The sequence below is a fragment of the Lotus japonicus genome, chromosome 1 (assembly GCF_012489685.1).
Source record: "Lotus japonicus ecotype B-129 chromosome 1, LjGifu_v1.2".
Classification (NCBI taxonomy): domain Eukaryota; kingdom Viridiplantae; phylum Streptophyta; class Magnoliopsida; order Fabales; family Fabaceae; genus Lotus; species Lotus japonicus.
The window spans coordinates 2,131,519-2,154,780 of NC_080041.1; the positions used below are offsets into that span (position 1 = coordinate 2,131,519).

A 23,262-nucleotide genomic window follows, 5' to 3' on the forward strand; every position below is an offset into this window, starting at 1 on the left:
AAGGATTAGAGTCTCCTTAGGAAAGGACCACGAGACATTGTAATAGGATTTTCCAATTCAATTTTGAAGGCCAAGCTCCCCTTTCTGGCAGAAGTTCTACTCATATGGTAAATAATTTCTTAAGGCATAAAAACATTATTCATCGTTTCTTGCCCTGGTAAGAAGCTAGTATGCATGGGGCCAACAATGTTGTTGAGAAAAGGACATATTCTATTGATAAATATTTTAGTTTTGAACTTATAAGTGACATTCCACAAGCTATTCTACATTACTATTAATTCCATCAAAAATAAAAGATTCGATTACCTACTATTGCGAATATCTTTTCACCTTCAATGCACTCGGGTCGAAGTGACATATCCTAAGTGCTAAAGTTGTCTTGCCGGTTCTGGGTGAATTTCGAACCTTCTCTCGGACCTTCAACTTCGATAGCCACTTCTAGTTGCGATTCTCTGCCTCCTCCCTACCTGTGTCGTGGAGCCAAACGTATGCATCTTTGACCATGTAACATCTCTTCGGATTCGGAGGCCCAACCCAAAGATCCTCACGATTTTGTGCCAGCAACGGTTACACCTGCTGAAGATGTGTTATGAACTCAAGCGGAACGATGGTGAACAACTGCTTTGTGTGACGCTGTCCGTCGCGAATCAAATCCGCCATATGAGAGTGGTGTCCAAAATGTAGACAAAGGGGATTTGATTCGCAATGGGTCCAATCTCATTCGAAGAACGAATACGAAATAGGGGGACTCCCATTCGATATTTGAAGAGGCTTCCAACGGTAAATTTCTACAAGATGTTTGATTTGAATAGAGAGGCGCTCCATACACAACACAAACAAATATAGAGACATCAGATCTCCCTGCCTAAACCCCCTCCCTGGTGTGAACTTCGAGAGGCGAGACCCATTCCAAATAAAAGATACTTGAGAGGAGGAAACACATCACATAATTAAGTTTATGATCACCTGAGGAAAGTCATAAAGTATCAGAGTCTCCTCAAGAAAGGAGCACGAGACATTGTCATAGGTTTTTCCAAATCAATTTTGAAGGCCAAACTCCCCTTTCTAACAGAAGATCTACCCATATGGGAAACAATTTCTTGAGGCAATAAAACATTATTCATCGTTTCTTTCCCTTGTAAGAAGCTACTCTGCATGAGGTCAACAATGTTGTTTAGGAAAGGACATATCATATTGACAAACACCTTAGGGCCTGTTTGGGGTGGTTTTTGGTTTTAAGTTTTGAAATTTTTAAAAACTAAAAGTAGTTTTCAATTTTATAAATACTGTTTTTATTTTTGTGGTTTTGAGTTTTAAAATACTTGATGTTAACTTTGACGATAGCCAAGACAATGGGTGGTAGTGGTAGTGACATGGTGGTCGTGGCGATTATGGTGGTGGAGGTGGTGGTGGTTGCAGTGGAGTCAGCGGTGGTGGTGGAGGTGGAAGTGGTGGTGTTAGAGGGTGATGGTGGTAGTGGCAGCGATAGTAGTGGTGGACACGGTGGGGGTGGTGGTGGCACACGTGACAATGTGAAGGGTGGTGGAGGTGGCGGCGTCAGTGGCAGTGGCACGGGTGGAGGATGCATGTAGAGATGGTGGTGGTAGTGGCGGCGGCGGTGGCGGAGATGGTGGCATGGGTGGAGGATGCATGTGGAGATTGGTGGTGGTGGAGGCGGCGGCGGTGGCGGAGATGGTGGTGGCGGCGGTGGTGGTGATATGGGTGGAGGATGCATGTGATGGCAGAGATGGTGGCAGTGGTGATGATGGTGGTGGCAGCGACGACGGTGGTGGTGGTGGCGGCGGTGGTGATGGTGGTGGTGAAGGTAGTTGTGGTGGTGATGGTGGTGGTGGTGATATCGGTGGGTGGTGATGGTGGTGAAGTTACATGTTATTAAAACTAAAAACCATACACACAAAACCATATTTTGTGGTTTTGAAAAACAAGTTATAATGGTTTTGAAAATCAATAAAAACTCACTTCAGCTCCATTTTTGCCAAACACGTTTTGTTTTCAAAATTGCCTTTGGAAACCAAAAACTGAAAACTCGCAACCACCCCAAACGGGCCCTTAGTAATCACCTTAGTAATCCCACTAAGATTCAAAACACCTCTTTTCTAAACCATTAAATATAGGGGTCCTCACATGACCATTAATAAGATAACTACTAAATAAATATGTAACTCGTATGATGTAAATCTAAAAATAAACCTTGCAATGGAAAAATCCAGAAATATTTCACATCATAAAACAATTGATCATGATACATAAACTACCCAAACTAAAACATAAAACACAAATTCACAAACTAATATCATCCTTGGAGTTCCCCACAATGAGACTTGGTTGCCTTTTGCGGGTTCTAGAAACAGGATCCTGCTTGCTGCTCTTAAAAGGTGAAATTTCATAAAATTGGTTTTATTACAATGAAAGAGTTCATATGAACGCAACTTCTTAGATTAATTGTTGGGTAATTTAACATCACCGAATCTAGGTGGATCATCCAAGATGAACTAAGGTAGAAAATGACACCCCTTCATCGACTCAAGGTCATATTTTAAAAGGAGAAAAGTGTGTTTTATTGTATTAATATACAGTGCAAACTTTACATATCAATATATTGCATTTTAAACTCTTAAATTTTGTCATTTTTTGAGTTCCTACTTATTTTGATAAATTGTGACTGCTAATTTCATGTTTGTAGTACTGTGTTGAAGCCTACAAAGTCTAACGCCATTGGGTTGGTGAAGCTTAGTGAGAGTGAGAAAATCGTTCTCCCTAACCAGGTAAGCTTCTAAAAACGTTCCTAATTTAGTTGCTAATTATATTTCTTTGTTTTTTTTGTTTGTAGAAAGGTTCATATCAAATATTTTTCCATTATTATTTTTTATTATTGTTATTTGGAATTCAATTTTAGTTTATGCTCAATGGTGCTTTATTTTGTAAGATAATATTTTCCTCTTAAACTCATGTTTTTTCTTAATTTTAATTTTCAAATACTATCAATTGTGTTCAGGATATTTTCATTTCTTTTACAACATTACACAAACATTTGAAAATTCAAATAGACGCACAAACACAAATGCTTGAATTAAACCAATATATAGATATATAAATGAGAAGCAACCATGACATTAGTTTTACAATAATGAGTTAGAAAAAAAGGTAATTCTGGTCATTTTTGTGATAACCCGGTGATTCCTGGACATATGATATAAGCCTAGCCATTGTTGTTGTGAGAACACACAAAACCTCACTTTGGTAGCTGCTTACTGTAATATAAGTTAAGGCTGAATCTCAATATTTTTGTTTGGTTGAATCTCTATATATATAACAAAATCAACAATAACAATAAAGAAGCAAATGGAAAAAAAAAAACTCTATTTATTTGCCCCTATTACGTTGCCATAATTGTAGAACATAATATTTGAATTTTGAGCTTGAACCAAATTGTTATCATTACAATTTCCTCCAAAAACTATTTAGCCGAAACATTCTGAAGTGTCTATTGTTTACACGTTGCAACAGTAATTTAATAAAGCTGCTAATTAAAAGTTCATATTTTACTTTTATCAATCTTCCAACATATTTTTCACAATAGTATACATTTAATGATTAAAATAATTATTGAGGTACATAACTTTTTATTTGCATAACAAATAATGAATTGAATACTGCTTTCAAAAATAATGAATATTAATACTAATAAACATTATATAGAAATACTAGGGACTTTCAAGGTTACAGAAGAATCATAGAATCTACAAGAAAGCTAGAGATTTAATAGATTTAATTTTTTTAACTCAAATAATAATTATAGTATTACCATTAAGTTATTTGTATACATATATATTATTTTAATATAATTTTAGTAATTTTTTTAATTAAAGTTATTATATTTTTGACCCCTTTAATTTGTTTCTTTCTAAATTAACTTTAATTTATCATATACATAATTGATTACAATATAATTCTCCGATGCACAAAAAATAATAAGATTAAAATATCTATCCATATCCAATGGGTGTTGATCACAGTAATTAAAAGTAGTTTTTCTGAACACTTAAGTTGAAAGTTTCTCTGAGTCTTTCGAATATAATTTGTGAGAGCAATTTGGTAAAAAAAAAAAAACAAATACTAATATATATTTACTTTGTCTAGTAGTAATATAAACTTTTTTTTTGAAAGGAAAAGAGATGATATACTAAGCAAAAGAGTAGTAATATAAACTTTAATTTAGTATACTAAATGTAAGACTCACGTGTTGCGCGAACATATATTAATATTTTTTAGTAAAATAATATTTTTTAAAAACATAAATGAAATGCTAAGAATCATAGTAAATTAAAATATTTTTTGATGTATATGAAATAAATAAGTTAAATTATTAATTTTGTCAAGATTGATAGTATCATTATTTGTAATAATTAAAAGCATAATTAGAAATAAAGCTAACAATAATTTACGCAACAAACTTAACTACTTATACTAAATAAATGTAAATTCTTTTAAAGAAAATTAATTAATTAATAAGAATTTAAAAAATAAAAAATATAATGTAATCTTTTCATATTATTAATTTTACTAAATACATCAATAAAAATATACATTTATAAAAATGTACATTTCATAACATATTGTGAATATTCAAACACACACACATATATATATATATATATAGTAAATATGTATTATATGTTGGTTGTATAAACATGCATCATAAGTGTGTTATATAAACATGCATTATATGTTTCATGAATGAAAATACATAGATTCTATGAGATAATCTAGAAGTGTCTAGATATATTTTGAATTTATATTACTTTATATGTTATTATATATTAAGGTGACTTCAAACGTGTGAAAATTGATTTCAAAGAGGGGTTTGATGAAAGGTTAACTATATCCATTCGGTCATATCTAAAAAAACAAAGTCTTATTTGAAGCTCATGTATTGAATGTTGATGAAGTTAAAAATGTTATTGAAAATGATCATTTGAAAGTTGAAAATTAAATAGGGGAGAGTGCTCCAACCGTTTAAAATTGCTTATGTGACATGAAATGAGAAGTTAGATAATGTATTATTTGTATTTTTAATAAGAAGTTAAATTATTATAATAGATTTATATTTACTTTTTAATTGTATTTAATTATAATGGAAGTTACATTTAAAATACTGGTAGTCTGGTTGATGAAAGATCTTGAGGTGACAATTAAGCAAAATATGTGATGTAACTGAAGTAAATGACACATGACAACGCTGCATTTCACGCTTCTTTGTTTTTACTTGGATTTCTCTTAGTATTAGGTTGAAGTACCTGTTGTACTTTCTTTCAATACAAGTTTGGCTTATAAAAAAATAGATAGATTAGAAATAACTATACTGTCGTATTCCATTTCTTTAGAGAAAAGAAGTTTGTGGGATGGAAGAAAAGGATAAGAGGTACAACTGTGGTGTTAAATGTTAAGAGGGTAAATAGGCTTAATGTGAAAAATCGTAACAGTTAAAAATGAAACATTAACTAACTATTGGTTTTTGGAGTTGTTATTAGTGTTATCCCCTATCTATTCATGTCGCCACTACCAAAATACCTTTAATGAATAAATATTCACCTCAACTCTGAGTGTTATCCAACACAAAATTAAAACTGCTTCTTCCCAACCGCCCTCTCTCAAGAGGAAACCCAATGATATTTCCCTCACCTCTGACTTTACCCCTCTTGACGAAATAACTTTTGACTTCTGAAGATTAATCTTAAGGCACGAGCTATCATAGAAAAGTTGAACGACACTAGCAAGACATTAACCTGCGACACCAAAGCTTTACAAAAGAGAAAAACATCATCAACGAAGAACAAATGCGAAATATGGGGATCCCCATTCGATATTTGAAGAGGCTTCTAACGATCAGTGTTCACAAGACGTTGGATGTGAATAGAGAGGCGCTCCATACACAACACAAACAAATATGGAGACATCGAATCGCCCTGCCTAAGCCCCTTCCCAAGTTTGAACTTGAACTTCGGGAGGCGAGCCCCATTGTAGATCAAAGATATATGAGAGGAGGAAACACAACAAATAATTAAGTTTACGATTACACAAGGAAAGCCATAAGGGATCAAAGTCTCCCTAAGAAAGACCACGAGACGTTGTCATAGGCTTTTCGAAATCAATTTTGAATGCCAAACTTCCCTTTCTACCGAAGATATCTACTCATATGGTGAATAATTCTGTGAGGCAGGAAAACATTATTCATCGTTTCTTGCCCTTGTAAGAAAAGAAACTATTTTGTATGGGACCAACAATGTTGCTGAATCCATATCGTATTGACAAACACGTCAGTAATCACATTACATAAATCATTCTACATTACTTTTTATTCCATCAAATAGATTGAAAATTCAATTCCTATTATTGTGATTTTTTTTTATCTTCAGTGCGAGAGCAATTTAATAAAATAAATGAAATATACTTCATTACTACAAGCTCAAAAACCCCTGAGCCCTAATTCGAAAGGAAGAAGAACAAGCAAAGCACACGCACTGAGCTCTTGCCAACTCCGGCGAGCCACCGATCGATCGCCACCGTCTTCGCCGCCGCCGGTGAGTGTGCAGTCAAATTTCAGTTACTTGTTCGGTGTAGTGAAAAACACTGCATAGAGAATGGAGAAGATGAGAATAGAAGAGGTTCAGTCCACAACGAAGAAACAGCGTGTTGCTACCCACACTCACATCAAAGGCCTCGGTCTTGAGGTTCCTTCTCTTCCTCTTCTTCTCGCTTTTCAACCACTTTTTTTTTCTGCTTTTGTGTGTTAATTATTGCAAATTTTGAACATTGGGTTTTGCTGCTGATGATGTTGCTGTTGTGTAAAAGTGATTGTAAATTTTGAATCTTTTTGTTCAGGCGAGTGGAAAAGCATTGCCTTTTGCTTCTGGGTTTGTGGGACAAGCAGAGGCAAGAGAAGCATGTGGTCTTGTGGTTGATATGATACGTCAGAAGAAGATGGCTGGCCGTGCACTTCTCCTTGCCGGGCCGCCGGGAACCGGCAAGACGGCTTTAGCACTCGGGATATGTCAGGAGCTTGGGACTAAGGTTCCTTTTTGCCCAATGGTTGGATCAGAAGTGTACTCATCTGAAGTGAAGAAGACTGAGGTTCTTATGGAAAATTTTAGAAGGGCTATTGGTCTGCGGATTAAGGAAAATAAGGAAGTGTATGAAGGGGAGGTGAGTTCATTGTAATTCCCTTGTTGAAACTGGGATTACATTGTTAATGTTAATGTGGGTTGCTTTTGGAAGAATTTATTTGAGTTCATGTTATAGGATAAGAGTGTCTCGAAAGAGCTAATGTAAATAGTTTATGACATCTAATATCTATTAGCTCTTTTGAGCTTATTTTCATAAACTCCTTGAATCATAAGCTAATTTGAGCTTATTTATTGAGCTTCTCAAACAAACTTATGGATAAACGCTAAGTTGTTTACACAAACATACTCTTGATCACTTTATCTTCTGCTTGTTATTTTTGATATCGAGTTTTCTGATATTTTGCTGCTCTTGTGGAAGGTAACCGAGCTCTCTCCGGAAGAGACTGAGAGTGTTACGGGTGGTTATGGCAAAAGTATTAGCCATGTGATAATTGGATTAAAGACTGTGAAAGGAACCAAGCAACTCAAGTTGGACCCTACCATATATGATGCCTTGATTAAGGAAAAGGTGAGGGCTTTCCTCTTACTGTCATCTTTCTCTGTGTGTGTGTGATCCTAGGTGTAACAAGTTATGCCTTGTTTTAAAGCTATATAATATTTGTGTATATTTTCTGATGTTTTGATGTGGGATTTATGTACAATATGCAGGTAGCTGTTGGGGATGTTATATATATTGAGGCAAATAGTGGGGCTGTGAAAAGGGTGGGCCGGAGTGATGCTTTTGCTACCGAGTTTGACCTTGAAGCAGAGGAATATGTTCCACTTCCTAAAGGAGAGGTTCATAAAAAGAAGGAGATTGTTCAGGTATTTGATTAGAAGACCAATTTTATATGCATGAAACACCTCTAAAGATTTTCTAATTTAGTATAATTATTAAATTTGAATCCCTTGTGATCAGTCTTACTAGAAACTTATATTGATGTTAAGTTCCATTTCAAGTTGACCTGTCACTGGCTTCATGTAGATGATAACATCTTCACATATAGTCTGTTTAGTTGATCCTTTGATTGGTTCCAATTCAGCATTTTGTGTGTGTATACTGAGAATTTAAGCATTTCTAGGAACTTATATTTGACCATTGAAATGAATTTTTTCATCTGCATTATAGAGGAACATGTTTGGTGGAAATACATCAATTAAATTACCCGAAGAATTAAGATGTTGCTCTGTAAAGCTTCTGAATTTAAGTTGGAGTAGCATCTACTTTTTCTTAGTTCATTCTGTCGTGATTGGACTTGCTGGGGACATCATAATATTATTCTTCCAGACTTTAATTTATAGGACTCAAATCTTTTGGACTTGTTTTCAAGATACTAAAACATTGTGCTTAACGGTTTGAAAATAGTTGGAGGCTTGGACTCTGCTAGAATGTCTTTTAGATAGTGGGTATACTTTACTGATTTCTTACTATGATTTTGATCGTCTTTATTTTCAAAGGACGTAACCCTACATGATCTGGATGCTGCGAATGCACGACCTCAAGGAGGGCAGGATATTCTGTCTCTTATGGGTCAGATGATGAAACCCAGGAAAACAGAAATCACCGACAAGTTGAGACAAGAAATAAATAAGGTACTGTCATAACCTGTGATGCATGTTTGTAATTTTTGGTTTCATAACTTTTGGGGGGAAATTAGGGGCCTGAAAGTGAGCTTTTTAACTTCCTCAATTTTTATCAATTGTTCTTGGATGTATTACTTATTCTTTCATATGTTTTCTGCATTAAGTTGAAATCGGCAATTGATGAAGTCATACTTGTGATCCTGAAAAGTGAAAACCCAATGAAAAGAAAAAGAGAGAAAATACGAAAACAGGAGGATAGCTGACATGTTTACTACTATTTTTATGTTGGTGTCAGGTTGTCAATCGATATATTGATGAAGGTGTAGCAGAGCTTGTTCCAGGAGTTCTGTTTATTGATGAGGTGACTTTTTCACTAACTTTCTCCCTAATTATTGTCTGCAATGGCTTTTAATTATTCAAGTTTTTATGCTTTTTTACAGGTGCATATGCTAGATATGGAGTGTTTTTCCTATCTGAATCGTGCTCTAGAGAGCTCCCTATCTCCCATAGTAATCTTTGCTACAAATAGAGGAATTTGCAACGTAAGGTATGATTAAAACTGGTGTTGGTCATAAAGAAGTTTCAGTCCAATGGTAAATTTGAAGAAATCAAATGAATGAAGTGCTTAAATATGGTTATACTGATATGGTTCCATTTTCATTCATTTCATCATTCTTATATTTCAGTACTAACTTCCCTTATTTTGATGCAGAGGGACTGATATGGCCAGTCCTCATGGCATACCCGTTGACCTGTTGGATCGGTTGGTGATCATTCGAACACAAATCTATGGTCCTGCTGAGATGATACAGGTAATGGATTATCATTTTTTCCAAGTCGCATTCCAATATGTCAAAGTCATATGTGTTTTCAATGTGCTAATGTACACTTTTTACATACGGCACAGATTCTAGCTATCCGTGCTCAAGTAGAGGAACTAGTTGTGGATGAAGAAAGTTTAGCTTTCCTTGGAGAGATTGGACAAAGGACATCTTTAAGGTCTGCATTCTAGATTTTGGCTATTCTCTGATGTCAGTCTTTCCTATGTTTACTTATATTAGTTGCTTGTTTCAGGCACGCGGTTCAGCTTTTATCACCTGCCAGCATTGTTGCAAAAATGAATGGCCGAGACAACATTTGCAAGGTAATTTGAAATTGGATAATTGGTTTTCAGGCACTTGAAACAATTTGTAAACTACATCCTTAGCTAGTTTTCTTGAACTAAATGGAGTTATTATTCTTGTGAAAATTTATAGGCGGATCTCGATGAAGTTTGTTCTCTATATTTGGATGCCAAATCTTCAGCCAAACTACTTCAAGAGCAGCAGGAAAAATACATCACATAATTTTATTTTCAAACTGTTGCTTCTCTACTTCGTCTCCAGCATGGCTTGGATAATTGGTTTGAAGAATATATCTGGATATTATCAGTGGTAGCAGGAACCTGAGATACAGAACCTGACTCATTGGATATGTCATGATTGAAGTTTGCTGTAATTTATTACTGAAATCATGATTTTGGGATTATTTTGTTCATCACATTCTGACAACAGAAAGCCAAAAAGCAAATGAGAATTTAGTGAGGCACATTTGTTCTCCCACTTTTTTTCTTTTTTTGTTTCCTATTTGTTATTCTACAACTTTTAATGGCTATGGAACATTTTTATTCTACAACTTATCCTTGTTAGGAGTGTTTATCAACTAATATAATCCAATACAAAATTGATGAAGAGATGAAAAAATAATTGAACACTGAAATAAATTAAACTATTGGATTAGTCTTATTTCAGATCTGATGTTAAAATTCAGACAAGTTCAACTCAGACTAACTAAGCCAAACTTTAACCCCTCATTTTTTCAAAAAAAAAAAAAACGAAGATAGTCGTTAACATTTATGTTAATTTACACAAAAAACTATGCTATATAATACATAATACACTATGCACACGTGAACTGAAAGAAAGATGCTATTTTATTAGTAATTTGAGGATAGTTTGGTAGTGAAAAATGAGTGTATCCCTATTCCCTCCCTCTCCAACTTAGAATCTTGGAAGACCAAATCTGAAAACCAACACTTTTGTTTTGTGTCATACAAAATCTCCACACAGAAAACACAGACCCTCCTCACTCTCCTTCCAAGCAATCTTCAACTTCTTCATGGAGATCCTTCAAAAGGTGCGCAGGTTTAGGTACCATATTTTGGTTGCAGTGCTTTGTTGTGTGGCCCTCTTGTGTCTCATAGTGATGGCTCCAAGATTGATGAACCTCTTGCTCTATTTCTGGCCACTCTTCCTCTCAACAGCACTAGTCCTTGCCCTTGTCTTCCTCTTTGCCAAGTCCTACCCTTTACTGGAGACAGACACTTTCCTTCACAAAGGCCTCCTAGACTACATCACCAGCCACCCTGAGCCGCCGTTGGTTTCTCACAAGTCCGATTAAGGTACCCCTTCATTCTTCCACCCCAACTAAGGTTAGTGATAGTGTTGCTCACATCAAGTAGAGTGTGTAGTAGTAGTAGTAGTAGTACTAAGAGCTTGTTTGGTTTTGTGTCAGCAATAATCACTTCCAGGAAGAAATAGTGTAACTTTCAAGCTTCTTGAGATACCAAGCAATATTGGAATGTTATGTAACCCTTTCATTCAACTCTATAATTATTTCTTAACTTTCAAGTATTATTGAATGTTCTGATTTGATTAGTATTTTTTACTTAGATTGTTATGAGTCATGATTAATTGATTATGTAGGCGACAATGGACGCAAATGCCAATATTTTAATTATTTTGAATTTGAAAAAATTGTCGGCAACTAAATGGTGGACCATTACGATTTTTGAAATGGACCTGCAGTCACAGACAACAGACATGTGAAGATGCTTTCTAGATGGATAACATAATAAGAGGGTTCAAAATCTTTGTTACATTTGAACAAAACCCACCAAAAGATGAGTTATATATGTAGTAGAGTAAAGCAAGCTAGCTCTTGCATATTTTTCAAAATGCTTATAATAAGCTTAGAAGAAAAATGAAAATGATTTCCCTTGAAATATTCTAAATAATTACTAACTCCGGTCTTTTTATTAAAATCAAATTAAAGAAAAAGAAAAAGGAAAATAGAGCAGGAAAGTGTAGAATATGCAGGCATGTACTTTAGATTTTATTTAGCTTAAGATTTTATATCTGAATTTCTTTCTCGTTGTTTTGTGATGTTAGGAGTTAGGAATACTGGGGTTGAACTACTTTGTCCTTACTGTTACTACTGATTCATGACACACAATATATCAATAACATTGAATCAAAACTGATTGCGGGGCCTAACCAAAATTTTATAGAACTAACATACAGCAAAGTAAAGGAAAAATACATAGCAACTGAAGTCTCTTCCGTACGCAGGGATTTGAAGAAAGAAAAATAAAAAATGAAAGACCCAAAAATAACTCAAAATCATAGCATGTAATGAATAATGATAAGATGGCCCGAAAAATACAACACACTTACAAATATTAAGTGTTTTTAAATATTTACAAGCCAAACTTGGAATTTTATTAAATATCACTTATTAAAGGCGAAATAAAGTGCAAAGCATTACATTCACACAACAAACTCACAACACAATACCAAATTACACTAAATAAGATTGAGAGAGGTCTCACACTCAAATTTATTTTTAAATATTGGTAGAATAAAATTAAATAAACAAGAAAATAACTATTATAACTATATACAATTATGACATTTGCACCAATTGATTCATTGTTCCATGAGTCCTCCTCTTTGTCCTCCTTTTCACCTTCTTACTAGGTTGGCCACCAAACATCCTCACCAGCAATTGAGGCTTTCCGATTGAGAATACAAACCATCCCAAGCCAACTCCAAATACCATTCCACATCCATATCCTATAGCCACTGGTTCAACCAAATCCAAACTTCTCTTCCTTCCACAAGATTGCCGAAGGTGGAGAATGTTGTTCTTGAGTCATGTGGCATTTCTTTGACAATGGAAATCCACAAAGCCCCAAGTTTTCCTCATAGGAATCATTGGAAAATGTATTGAATTGTTTTCCATGAGGTATTTCTCCAACAAGACGGTTGCATGAAAGATTCAGGACCGCCAGAGAGTTTATATTGGTTAGTTCTGTAGGAATCCCACAAACAAGCATGTTTGAAGAGAGATCTAGTGATTCCAAGTTTGTCAAGTTTTCCATGGATCGAGGAATGGGACCGGTGAATCTATTATGAGAAAGATTGAGCCCTTTAAGTGCATGAAGCTCTCCAATTACATTTGGAATCTCTCCTTCAAATATGTTTAATGATAGATCTATTTGTGCAAATATTGTTGGGATTTTTGTTAGATCTATGATGTGCTCTTTTATTGTTAATGTCACTGACAAAGTATCAGAATATCCGGTAGTCATGTCAAATCGTACTGGTGATATTTCCATGTATTGACTGCCATTCACTTCACCTCGATCAAAAACATTCTTCATGGCTTGAAAATTTTCTATGTAAGCATATGGTATTCGACCACTGAAGTTATTGTTGGAGATATCAAAAATCATTAAACTAGGAAATGGATGTATGACCTTTGTACTAGCAATGGAACCATCAAACTTATTCCCTCGCAAAACTAGCACTCTCAAATATGGTAGACTTTGAAGCCAATGGGGAAATGTGTCCTTTATTTGGTTGTTGCCAAGATCCAAAAGCTCCAACGCTTTGCATTGTGACAAAGATTCAGGTAGAGGACCTTCTAATTGGTTCCCATTGAAATCTAGAGAGTGAAGATGGCTTTTCTTTGAAAAGTTACTTGGCAAAGTGCCTTGAAGTTTGTTCATCTGCAGGTCTAAAACTTTAAGGTTTGGCAGGTTTCCAAGGCACTGCGGAATGGTTCCTGTGAACTTGTTGTGAGATAATATGAGAATTTGGAGTGAACTTGCGTTGCAAATTAACCAAGATATGTCAACACCTAGTAAGTTGAAACTAAGATCAAGGAATTCCAGACCCAAAAAATTTCCATAAAAATTGGAGAAAAGTTGAAAATCGAGATGTCCACTCAAGTTGTTTGATGATAGATCTAAGTCACTTAGATTCACAAGGTTGAAAATTGATTCTGGAATGTTTCCTTGTAGCTGGTTGTAGCTCAAATGTAGACTCTCTAATGAATATGATGATATTGCACTTATATTCCCTATGAACTGGTTACTTGACAGATCTAATCTTATCAAAGATGGCAATGATAAACACCAAGAAGGAATTGTCTCATTTAGTAAGTTGTCATCTAAGCGTAATTCAACTAGGTTTGAAAACCCTGTTATCTTCTTGGGCAGAGGACCTTCTAGTTTATTATAAGAACAGTCCAAGTAAGAAAGCTGGGTCAAGTCAAACAACGAAGATGAAATTTGTCCTCCTAAATTGTTTTGTTGAAGATGGAGTTCTTCCAATTTGGTTAGCCCAACAAACACGTCTGGGACGTGGCCGCTAAATTTATTGTAGGAAAGGTCCAATAGAATGATATGGTGAAGATTCGACAATGATGATGGCAACACACCTCCTATTTTGTTACCACCCAATTGTAATTCTTGAAATCTGTTTGACTGAGGAAAGACATCTGGGATTTCACCACTGAGATCATTCGAAGTGAGATCCAAAGAAGTTAGAGATGGAAGGGTTAAAAGTGAGGATGGAATTGAACCATTGATGTTGTTGGAAGAGAGAGTCAAGGATGTAAGGTGTGAGAGGTTAGATAAAGAGGGAAGGATGGAACCTAAGATCCAAGACAGAGAGAGAAGAGCTGTAGCTCAATTTTGCAAGCTGGCCTTGAAGGTCTTCATAACCTGACAGATATAGGTGTTGAAGATTTGGCAAGCAAAAAATGTCACTTGCCAAGTTTCCCCTTAAACTAGTTCCTGAAAGGCTAAGACTAACCAAAGAGGAAGAGAGATTGAGTGGTCTAGTTGAAGACATATCTGTTTCATCCAGAACAAGTTCCCTCAAGGATGCTGCATTTTTCACTAGCCTCCTCCAAGTGGTTTCTTTCCACTTTAATATATTTTGAGAGAGATCCAGTGAGGCTAATTTGGAAAGATGTGATATTTGGGAAGGAATTTCACCTTCCAAGTTGGAATGACTCAAGTTGAGGTGTGTGAGGCTCACAAGACCACCAAACTGAGATGAGAATTGCGAATAGGAAAAATCATTGAAACCAAGGTTGAGTGTTTGGAGATGAGTAAGATGGAAAAGGGTACTATTAGGATGAATTTTACCTTGAAGCTCTCCGCAACTAAGGTCGAGGCCAATCACGTGACCGGAGACGAGGTTGCATGTGACGCCTAGCCATGAGCAGCAATCAGTCTCATTTTCCCATGTTGTTGTCTTTGAATAAGCGTCATAGCATTGAACCCATGGATAATCATAGTAACTAGTATTAATGGTGAAGGAGGCCTTGAATTGAAGCAAAGCAGAGGATTGGTCAGGACGACATATGGAATGTGTAGAGGAAAAAGAAAAGGATGGAAAATAATAAAGCAAACACAAAATGACTCGGAAGAGCAACAAGAAACACCCCATGAATGATTTTGGTTGGTTAAGCTATTCAAACTTGTGTTGTGTTGAAAGTGTTTGTGATTTTGTATTGCGCATGGGGTGGCAAAATATTTATAACCAAATTGAAAATATAAAGATAGAGTTTTTGTGGCTACAAATTTGAGCTTTGATGCACGGTTCTTTTGCATGGAAACAACGTTATTGGTTGAGGTCAACCCACATACTTCCATTTACATTGACTTGGAAGTCTTTGTTTGCATTAATTGGTTTGAAGTTTCACCTCCATTCCTCCAAAATTTCTTCCACCGTTGTAAATTCTGAGTCAAGTCCAATAGAATTCTGAAATGACACATGAAGGTGCAAGGAAAATATCAGCATTTATTGAATTTAATTTTAAAAGATCGTTGCCAGTTGCCACCATATTCATCTTTAGATATTAGTCTTAGTTTCACATATGAATATAACTAATATCAAAATTAAATAATATAACATTTCAAATATTATGAAAAGATAAACAGATGTGTACATCTTTCAATGAATATAACTTTTATGCCAAATAATTCTTAATTCTGGTTCTAATGATTAAAACTTCAGAATTGGTTGCTGATCTAGGTTCTACTAATTATGCCAACTTCTATTTATGCGGTGCCTAATGACTCTGCTTGCTAGTAACTTAGCATGAATATGCTACTTCTAGCTTGTACTGAATTATCAATTAGATGTTACATATTTTCTCTTAGAATTGATTGGTAAAATGGAATGCAATTTAATCTTTTATCTCAAGAATACACTGCACTTAATATCAACAATTCAGAATGTTTAAAATGATTAAATTAAAGTTTCTATCAGAAATTCAGAAGTTTCAAATGTCTCTTCCAACATTCAATAACGAGCATATATAATTAATATGTTGAAGAGAAGATTGAAGTATTGAACTCAAAACAATTAAGTATAGAAGATTTTATCCTGAAGAGATACAATGCTCCATCAGATAATGTACACATTTCAGAAGTGCATAGGCTAGAAGGTTATATATATCTCTCAGTCTCTCACTCATTCTTCATTTAAAAAAAAAATTGATTATCATTTTGGAGAACTGAATGCTTGGTAACAAATGGCTACATGAGAAGATATGATTTCTTCTTTTCCTGCATTCTTATTCTATACACTACAAGAAAAGCACTCATTAGCATCAGCCAAAAGCTAACACTAACAAGCCAAAAACCGACATTATAACTGATTCAACGTCAGCATTCGAGATGCCGTTTAACGGCTCGAAGCTAACATTTAAATTTGGCTACATGGCAGTTGCTATGTTTTAATGCTGGTCTGGCCCACTCTGAGCCGGCACAACTCACCTACCACAAGAGCCGACGCAAATAATTTGTAATATTTAGAGTCGATCATATAGGCTGACTCTAATATTTGACATGACCTACACTAACAATGGTACCAAAATTATTTTAATTCATGTTATCATCGGCCAGTCCCTGCTGGCAGCTTAGCCCAAATAAAAACTTTGAAGAACCTAAGTACAACAAAATGGATTTTACTCCCACCATTCAAAGAGATGCAATCACTAAAAAGGATCGTCAAATTATACATATCAGTGTATCATGTTATAGTGCAATACTTTTGTCCAACGCTGAGTTGATTCCCCTCTCATTTTGTATCTTGATACAAAACAATGAATAATTTCATGTGATCATTTTAATGTAATTTAGAAACTTGAGAACTGCTTTATAGTTCAACAGAAAAGAAAGAAGAATGGAGCAGGGAAGGGCAGAAACTTGAGAAGGTAGGGTTAAAACATGATCAATATATACAGTAGATAGCCAGCCAGCTCTAGCATATTTTTTTTTTTGAAAAGAGCTCGAGCATATTTTTCAAAAATGCTTATAATAAGCTTAGAAGAAAAATGAAAATGATCTCCCGTGAAATATTCTAAAGAATTACTAACTTGGTGTTAGGCCAAAGGAGATGCATAAAACTAGGGGTGCACATGGGTTGGGTTGGATGGATTTTGGTCAAAATAAAATCCGAACCGATCAAAATTGGTTGGGTTGGGTTGGATTTCACGAATTTCTTCTTCGGACCCGATCCGAACCAACCCGACGAAGTTTGGATTGGGTTGGATGGATTTATTGGGTCACTATATTAAAATAATAATATATTTGAAATATTAAAAAATCTTGCAAAAATTATTATAAATTCAGAAAAAGTTATAAAAAGTATTAAATATGTTATAATACTAAATAGCATGAAAAAGACACAAAAAGTTAGAGAAATAATACCACATAAATGACATATAGCCAAATATCATGAAAACATAAAACTTTATTACCAAATGACATGAAACAATCTAATATAAATAGTATCTAAAAAGTGAAAAACAACACTAAATGTCATGTCATGACACTTAGAACTTAGATGTCTCCAACATGCTAAATAACTATATATAAACATGTAACAAATAACTACGAACAAATACTCTAAGTTCAAATATGACAAATAACTACAAATACTTAAGTCTCAAAGTTTCAAAAAGTCATCACTCCGACACTAGCACTTCAAGTATGAGTAAAATTATAAAAATTATTAATAAAAATTATTATTATATGTATGGATTCTGGGTTGGGTTGGATGGATTTGAACCGAATCCGAAATCCGATCCGAACTTGGTTGGGTTGTAGTAAAATCCATCCGGCTAACCCGATTGCCCGATCCAACCCGCATTTTTTCTATTGGATCGGATTGGGTTGGACGGATTCATTGGATTTACCCGACCCATGTTCACCCCTACATAAAACTTTGGGAGGTCATCACATTTAGCTAAAGGGCAAACCGCAAGTTGATTGAAAATCATATCTTTCACTCAAAACCTTAAGGCTTGGGTGTATGAATCATCTCACTTATAAATTATTCAAAGGTGTTATTATCTTCTAATGTGAGACTTACTCTCACTGATATCACAAGACTTCAGTCTTTTTATTAAAATCAAACTAAAGGTATGACATGATTTTTCATAATATCCAACTGTATTGTTCTCTTGTTGTTTTTAACAAAATACACTTAATTAATTATTAATCAACATTAAATTCAAAAAAAAAATTATTAATCAACATTGTGTATTATCAATATAGCATGTGAATCCGCTTTGTGCGAGCACTTACGGCGAAGAATACACTTGGCTTACCAAAAAACAAAAAAAAAAAATGTAGCATGTAAATCGAACTCTTGATCATCTCTCTCTTAACCTCTAATTACTAAGGACAATTGAAAATTGAGTTAACATTAATTTTGAAAATTTATCTTAAATGAAGGAGAATAAATATTAGTAACTAAAAATCTAAAATAGTGTTATATCTTGTTGACAAATTTCCGCACTGAAGTGAAAAAGGAGAACCACCCTACAACAACTTGGTGTGTATAACGTGTTAGTCTAAGATGACTGAGCAAGCGTTATATCAGAAACAGACAATGTACCAGACTGATCAACATCAAGCTCTTCAAACTCCTTCAAAAATAGTGATATATCTTCTTGACTAATCTTCCCCATCTCCTTCAGCTTATAGATGACAAATTCAGCAGCCCTGTGACAGATTAAAATAAATGAAGCCATGTAAACCATTGGTAGTATAACAAGGGTGTGTTTAGTTAAACAACTTAATTAAACACTAATGATAATAAGCGTTAATCATACAAACACTTATCCATAAACTAATTTGAGAAACTTATTGAAAAAGCTGAAAATAGGTTATAGGTAAGCATAAGCTCTCATTCATAAATTAATATGAACAACTGATGAAAATAAGCTCAAAACACTTATAGGTAGTAGGTCATAAGGTATTTACATAAGATTTCTCAAACACTTGCATAAGCGCTTATGCTATAAGATAAGCTAAAAAAAACTCTTACAAACAGGGCCAATAAGTAGGCTTATTTGTAGGCTATTCTTGGAAGCTTATAAAGATAAGCTCAAAAGAGTTTAAGCCGTGTTAGAAATAACTTATTTGAGCTTATCTTATAGCATAAAAACTTATGTAAGTGTTTAGGTAAGCTTATAAAATAACTTATGACTTATGTATAAGTTGTTTTGAGTTTATGTTTGTAAGCTGCTTAGATTAGCTTATGAATAAGCAATTATACTAATCCATAAGATATTGAGCTTGTTTCAATAACCTTCTCAATTTAGCTTATGAGTAAATGCTTATTTGATAAACGTTTATTGTTAAGTGCTTAATTAAACTGTTCAGTCAAACGCACCTTGCTATTTTCATAAGCTTACCCAAACGTTTGCATAAGTGCTTATGATATAAAATAAGTTCTTCCAAAGGCAATGCCAACAATAAATAAGACTAAGAAAGAATGCTCAACTGACCCAACAGTCCCATCATCATCAAGATCAGCAGCCTCCAAATCCAGATGAGTTATCTTCCTTTCAAGAACCCACTTGGCAAGTTCCTTTTGTCTGCTTTCAGTGTTCAGCTCAGCCATGTAGAGGAAAAACTGAGCCACAGTAATAGTACCTATCAATATCCAAATCACAGCAAATACTCTTCCTGCTTGAGTTGAGAAACTCTTATCCCCATACCCCAGAGTTGTGATTGTGGAGCAAACACAGTAGAAGGCATCAACAAAATCCAATTTCTCAACACTGACCAAGAAAATTGTCCCCACAGTGATGAGAACCAAAAGAAGCAACAAGACCAGAAGAAACTTGTACCTTGTTTTATTGGTCTCAATCTCCTTTAAAATTTCAGATGGACCAAAGTTTTCTCTCATGTGCATAGCTTTAACTAGCAAAGCTTCTTGTTTCTCAACCAAATAATCTGCAGCTTTGCTTAGGATTAAACCAACCACTGCCATACCAGAGAAAACAAAAGCACATGCTAGTAATTTTGTGAGGTTGCTATTAGGCACAAGGTCTCCATATCCAACAGTGGTCATTGTCACAATTGTGAAGTACAAAGCATCAAGGAATCTGTTTGTTTTCAACCCCTTGATCTGGTTCCTGACAAGATAGAAGGCCAAAGCACCAACACCTACATAGACTGCAAGACATAAAGCTACTTTTCTAAAGCTTGGATGTAAACTCCCAAATATGGACCCGGAAAGGGGAATTAATTTGTTGCCATTTGTCTCAGGAGGGTCAAGATCTGTTTGAGGAGCGCTTCTAGAACGGATGAGCCTTCTTTTCTTTAACTGCAGTCGAGCCTTTTGAGCAGAAGGATCCATTGATCCCGATATCAAGGGCTCCTGTGAATCATTGTTGGCCATGCAGATGAGTTTCGAAAGCAAGAATCAGTAATAAATGACCGGATTCAGCTGCAAAGCAGTCCAAATCAGCTGCTTCAGTCAAATAACAAATGAAAGTACATGAATATACACGCAGTGTGTGTTTGGCTCTATGTCTGGGAGTCATAGAATCAATTCTCATTGACCAGAATCATGTTTGGCAATCAAGAAAATAATTTCTGCAGAGTAGCTACGGACATAATTAATTGTGAGATTTTATAGTTGGATTTCACAACACTACCCTATAGAAATCACTTTTCCCATAAACGAGCCAGAACAACCACTTTCACCTCCCTTTTATCAAATCAATTCTGATAATGTTGATTCAAACATGCACATAAAGCCATAATACTTGAAGGCATTTAAAAGTATGCTGAGACTAAAAGTGATTCTGTAACTGTAAGGTTTAAACGTTAAACCAAACATACATAAATTCATTGATAGGGCATGGGGGAAAAAAAAAACCTAGTATACTAGAATAGGCAGTGGTAATCAATCCAAGTTCTATTTCCAACTAACTACATCAAGCACAATATAAGTTCATTTGGATCATCAGATAATCCATGTAGAATGTGTATGTCCCCAGTTCAAGAAAATGAAAAAAACTGCATCCATATCTTTGAACTATAGAACAGAACAGTGACTTTGTAAGCACAATAACTCATGAGCATTAGAAGTAGCATAATAGCATCTTCATACATGAAGCTTTTGATGAGAAGGAAAAAGAGCAAAGAAAAATAATTAACACGGAAAATTAAGATAAAATTTACATCAACAGTGATGTCTTACACAATCTTCCTAGTTAAGTCCTTAGTCAGAAATTTATGTGTAAACACTCTTAATTTCCTTGGGGGGAAACAGAGTAAAAGGGAAGAGAAAGTGCAAGGAACCTCATGAAGTAAAACAAGTTTCTATTTTGGTTTTGTTCAAACAACATAGCTTTGAAATAAATTCATTCCTTTGCTTTTTTTTGCTCAGTTCATTCATACACCTGAAAGAAATGGGGTTCAGGATCAGTAGATCACAACCCAAAAATAAAAACTTTCTACTTTGTCAATTGAACAGCCATGCTAATTTTAGGATAAACTGAATTAATAGAGTGGATCTAAGTTGGCACCAACTTTAACACTTTCCATGTTCATCATGTGAAAATCTTGTGCAACTGCAGTTCATTTCATGGAGCATAAGATCTTCAGAAATAGCAATAGTGCTACACAAATCCAACCTTGAAGATTAAGAAAACACCCATTTTACTAAAACTGGAAAAGAAGTGAAATTTACAGAGTTTATAGACTAACAAGTAACAACCAATAATAATTCCAATCATACTATTATGAAAGAAAGGCATGTATTGAACTAAAAAGACAAAAAAAATGGACACAAAGCCATAACAATAGCAATCAAAATGCTTTGGACTGTTTCACCTTTCAATTGATTCTTTCTGGTGTTGCTGATCAGAAGATGAGTTTTGCAGTGCTGAGTCTTCGTAAAGCTTCTGAATTCAGTGGAAGTGGATCCCATGTTCCTAATTTATCCATAATCAATTATGAATTAGAGAAATTGCTTATGTAATAAATAAATAATTTTTTAAAAGAAAAATAGATCCATATATATATGTGGCCAGGTTTTGTTTCTTTCAGTTTCAACTATATTTTGACCTTTTCAGACATGTTACCAGAAAAATGAAAATGACATGATTTGGCACAAAAAAAACTTATTATGTTCGCACCGTCCGTTTCTGTTGCAAGTTGCAGCCATTCTTCTTCACCTCTTTCATATTTTCTTATGGCTTAAAATAAGTATTTGCCCATGTGGCTGGAACATACACAGTTTTCGTTTTTAGACCTTGCAGATTTTTGTGTGTTTTTTTTTAATCATCGATTAGTCATTGATGTTAATCTTTCCATCAAATTATGATGTAAGTCGATTGACTTCACATGTGGCATTTTTAAAAAGAGTATATACCAAGGTTAACCTTAACGTATGTTTTGAAAAATTTGAGATTTCGTTAAACAATCTTTTTATTAGTTAATAAGTTGTTTACTTCGCATTTCAAACTCTTATTTTTCATCTTTGTTTATTAGTTATTCAATCGCACGAATTTCAAATAAGTTTTTCAATTTAAGATTTTTTCACCACTTTGCTTAACGTTTTTAGACTCTTATATTTCATTTCATTTGTTGTTTAGTATGTTGGTAATGTCTTATATCTATGATTTGTTCTATTGCCTTTATGTTTTTTACCACTTTGCTTATCATTTAAGACTCTTCTATTATATTTAAAATAATTAACGTATTGATTGACGTATAAAATACGACAGACAAATTCCCCATACATCGCACGGGTAAAAAAACACTAGCTTTTAAAAATCTTTTTAGTGGTTGTAAAAAAATTGTTTTTACATCCTCCAAAATTAACAGCTAAGTTAGTTAAACGACGACACAAGAAAATGTTATGCCGATACCTAAGAAACCATTGTCCACTCCTCTCTTAGCCATTCTTCACTAGTCACTACTCTCCTTACACTACGTGAACAACCAACATTCATAAACCTTCACCCTTCAACCAATTAGTGTCAAAAATAGAGGAATTCCAACTTTGGATCTTTGAAAACTTGTCACGGATCCAACTCCTATGTTGTTATTGGACCCTAATGA

At 34.6% G+C, this 23,262-nt stretch overlaps 2 protein-coding genes and 1 pseudogene across 5 annotated transcripts; 1 reads left to right on the forward strand and 2 right to left on the reverse strand.

The window, feature by feature from the left end:
• Positions 1-6,467: 6,467 nt before the first annotated feature.
• On the forward strand, positions 6,468-10,442 carry LOC130733001 (ruvB-like protein 1). Its single transcript, XM_057585033.1, has 11 exons — positions 6,468-6,752; positions 6,904-7,224; positions 7,564-7,713; positions 7,854-8,009; positions 8,643-8,777; positions 9,064-9,129; positions 9,209-9,315; positions 9,481-9,580; positions 9,676-9,767; positions 9,843-9,912; positions 10,025-10,442. The coding sequence occupies exons 1-11, from the start codon at positions 6,663-6,665 to the stop codon at positions 10,112-10,114; spliced, it is 1,377 nt and encodes a 458-aa protein (XP_057441016.1). The 5' UTR covers positions 6,468-6,662; the 3' UTR covers positions 10,115-10,442.
• A 1,627-nt stretch (positions 10,443-12,069) lies between these two features.
• On the reverse strand, positions 12,070-15,403 carry LOC130733000 (receptor-like protein Cf-9 homolog; annotated as a pseudogene).
• Positions 15,404-18,583: 3,180 nt separating this feature from the next.
• Positions 18,584-22,185, reverse strand: LOC130733002 (two-pore potassium channel 1-like). 4 transcript variants are annotated; one of them, XM_057585034.1, is made up of 3 exons: positions 22,030-22,184; positions 19,689-20,635; positions 18,584-18,900 (listed from the first exon to the last, which is right to left on the reverse strand). In XM_057585034.1, the coding sequence occupies exons 2-3, from the start codon at positions 20,585-20,587 to the stop codon at positions 18,750-18,752; spliced, it is 1,050 nt and encodes a 349-aa protein (XP_057441017.1). In that variant the 5' UTR covers positions 20,588-20,635; positions 22,030-22,184; the 3' UTR covers positions 18,584-18,749. The 4 variants fall into 4 exon arrangements, with proteins under 4 accessions (XP_057441017.1, XP_057441019.1, XP_057441018.1 ...); XM_057585036.1 differs by having other exon boundaries at positions 19,689-20,566; positions 22,030-22,179; XM_057585037.1 differs by having other exon boundaries at positions 18,762-18,900; positions 19,574-20,635; positions 22,030-22,185.
• Between the last annotated feature and the right edge of the window lie 1,077 nt (positions 22,186-23,262).

Excerpts from the sequence above, each read along its gene's own strand:
- LOC130733001 (XM_057585033.1), top strand. The coding sequence starts at position 6,663 with ATGGAGAAGATGAGAATAGAAGAGGTTCAGTCCACAACGAAGAAACAG. Across the intron at positions 9,130-9,208 it reads GAGTTCTGTTTATTGATGAG|GTGCATATGCTAGATATGGA; the intron begins GTGACTTTTTCA and ends GCTTTTTTACAG. Across the intron at positions 9,581-9,675 it reads GTCCTGCTGAGATGATACAG|ATTCTAGCTATCCGTGCTCA; the intron begins GTAATGGATTAT and ends CATACGGCACAG.
- LOC130733002 (XM_057585034.1), bottom strand. The coding sequence starts at position 20,587 with ATGGCCAACAATGATTCACAGGAGCCCTTGATATCGGGATCAATGGAT. Across the intron at positions 18,901-19,688 it reads GATGATGATGGGACTGTTGG|GGCTGCTGAATTTGTCATCT; the intron begins GTCAGTTGAGCA and ends AATCTGTCACAG.